Source organism: Ursus maritimus, unplaced genomic scaffold (assembly GCF_017311325.1).
Source record: "Ursus maritimus isolate PB19 unplaced genomic scaffold, ASM1731132v1 scaffold_11, whole genome shotgun sequence".
Lineage (NCBI taxonomy): Eukaryota > Metazoa > Chordata > Mammalia > Carnivora > Ursidae > Ursus > Ursus maritimus.
In genome coordinates, this window is record NW_024423453.1 from 25620732 (window position 1) to 25623369 (window position 2638).

Genomic DNA, 2638 nt, shown 5'->3' on the forward strand with positions numbered 1-2638 from the left:
AAAAATATCCTATAAATCAGGTTTGTAGGCAACATTAGAAACCTCCACCGTTAATTTCAGCCATCAGAAAAACAATCATATGTCAGGATAGAAATTCAAAAGAAATTCAGCTATTTCCTAGTACTTTAAGCATTAATTCAAAATGAAATTAGATATTGAGTTTATACTAGCAATTCTTAAACTTTTGGTTTCTTTAAAAAGCTTAGATGAGAAATTAGAAAATTTCTGTTTGTAAAAATAAATTACTTTGTGATCCTTAGGTATAAGAACTATTTTTAGCATATTTTCATAGAAGAAATTAAAGCTAGCAAATTATTAAAATAATAAAGAAAATATGAAATAAACTCAAATAATTACCTCACTTCAGATGGTTTAAAATATAATAAAAATATATCTAATTATACTTATTGCTATGAATACTAAATCAAAATCAGAGAAATATACAATATTGTAATTAGAAGATGTGCCTCTGTAAAATGAATCAAGCTTCCAAGATTCATTTATTTTTCCACACAAGAAAAAAATAGCTTCGTATACAAAACCTTTTATCACAAAGTTTACTAAATTAAGCAGCCATCAGATGGGATTCGGAATTTTCTAAGGATAATTCAGGCAGAGATCACTACCATTCCCAGGCCTGCGGCAAACACTGGCTGGTGCAGGAAGTTTTTTCTCTCCTAGGGCCTCTGGGCCAGGGCGATGTAGAGTGGCTTGGAGCCCAAGATTCGGCCATTCATCTCAGCCATCGCTTTAGTGGCCTCCTCAGGAGAGGAGAAGCAGATCAAGCCGAACCCTTTGCTTCGCCCTTCTTCCCGCATTATCTTGACTCTGCTAATTGATCCAAATGAAGAAAATTCCCTCCACAGTTTTTCATCATCAATGGTATCATCGAGGTTCTTAATATAGAGCTTCATGCCCTGGCATCTCCGAAATCTCTCCTGTTTCAGCTGCTCAAACATTTGCTTTAACTCAGCCTGTCGCTCTGATTTCTTTTGCGCCCGGCCTACAAAAAGCAGCTGTCCGTTTACGTCCTTTCCATTCATTTCTTCCACAGCCTTTTTGGCAGCCTCATGGCTATCAAAACTCACAAAGCCAAAGCCTTTGGATTTCCCACTGGAATCTGTCATCACCTTAACACTCAGGGTTTTGCCATATTTACTAAAAACTTCCTTCAGTCTCTCATCATCCATGTCGTCTCCAAAGTTTTTGATGTAAACATTGGTGAATTCATTGACCTTGTTTTGGAGCTCGGCTTCCCGATCTTTACGGTTTTTGAACCTGCCAACAAACAGCCTGCAGTCCTTAAGCAGGGCCCCGTTCATCTCCTCGATGGCCCTGTCGGCCGCGATCTGGTTCTGAAAGTGCACAAACGCATAGCCCCTAGAGCCTTGATCATCACTCATCACCTTGGAGGACAGGATCTTCCCAAAAGCTGAAAAATGTTCGTAAAGGGTTTTGTTATCAATAGATTTGTCCAGATTCTTGATGAACACGTTCCCAATGCCAGATTTCCTTAAGTAGGCATCACGTTGAGACCACATGAGACGGATGGGTTTGCCTTTTATCATGTCAAAGTTCATTGTGTCCAGGGCCTTCTGGGCGTCAGCCAGCTTCAGGAAGTTCACGTAGGCATAGCCCAGAGAGCGGCGGGTGACCAGGTCCCTGCAGATGCGGATGGACAGCACAGGCCCCACAGCGCTGAACTTTTTGAACAGCAGGTCCTCGGTGACATCTGCACTGAGGTCACCCACATACAGGGATGCCTGGCGGTACTTGGCTTCTATATTCATCTCTTTGCTCCTCCCCACCGTGAGCCTGTCCCTAGCAGCTCTTGGAACGATTCCAGCAGGAAGGTGACCAGGCCACGGTCTGGGCCCGGCTCATGCGTGATGGCCTCAGGATCAGGGCTTAGAGGCCGGAGGTGGGGTTCAGGGTCAGCTCCAACCAGGTCAGGGCAACAGCCTCATCGAAAAGCTCCCCGCCCCCGCAAGCAACTAATTCCGCTCTAATTGTATGCTGGCAGCAGAATTCTGAAATCTCAACGAGAGGCTAGGAGGGCAAGACGTTCCTTCCCCACCGATCTGTGAGAAACCTTCAAGTGGTGGGCTGGCCCTCAATCTGAGCGTTCTCTACAGACACTCTGGTTGCTGGTTTCTGAATAAAAATAGGCCTCTCTCAGGCTGGTGTAAAGTTACAGCCGCCGGGGGAAGAACTCCACAAGTGGCGTTTGAGGCGGCTGCTCCGGACGCGCGGTGTGGGCGGAGGGCGCAGGGCCCCGTCGAGACCCGAACCCGCCCGGGGCCGAGTTGTGCAAGCGCCGCCGCCGAGGCGCGGCCGGGGCCAAGGCGGGCTGCGGGCGCCCTGGCAAACCCCGGCCGCTCGCGGCACCGCCGAGCGCGCGCGGCGCCGGGGGATGCACGGGTGGGGGAGGGGAAGCGGACCGACCGACGGACGCGGCCCAGCAGGCTGCGGCCGAGCTGGGGCTGGGGGGCTCACCCGGGCTGCGGCCGGCGGGGGGCGGGCTGGCGGCTGGCGGGAAACCCGGAACTCGCGCGCTGAACTTCCCGCGCACCCGCTGCCAAGTGGGATGTTTTCTTTTTAATATTTTTTTGAGAATGTTTTTCTTCCCCCCGCCCCT

The 2638-nt window shown here is 48.8% G+C and overlaps 1 protein-coding gene across 1 annotated transcript; it reads right to left on the reverse strand.

The window, feature by feature from the left end:
• Positions 1-481: 481 nt before the first annotated feature.
• PABPC4L (poly(A) binding protein cytoplasmic 4 like) lies at positions 482-2272 on the reverse strand. The gene has a single exon (XM_008685399.1). It carries the CDS (start codon positions 1788-1790, stop codon positions 678-680), a length of 1113 nt encoding a protein of 370 aa, XP_008683621.1. The 5' UTR covers positions 1791-2272; the 3' UTR covers positions 482-677.
• Between the last annotated feature and the right edge of the window lie 366 nt (positions 2273-2638).

What these genes read in the sequence shown, in the direction of transcription:
- PABPC4L (XM_008685399.1), bottom strand. Translation starts at nt 1,790, where the DNA reads ATGAATATAGAAGCCAAGTACCGCCAGGCATCCCTGTATGTGGGTGAC.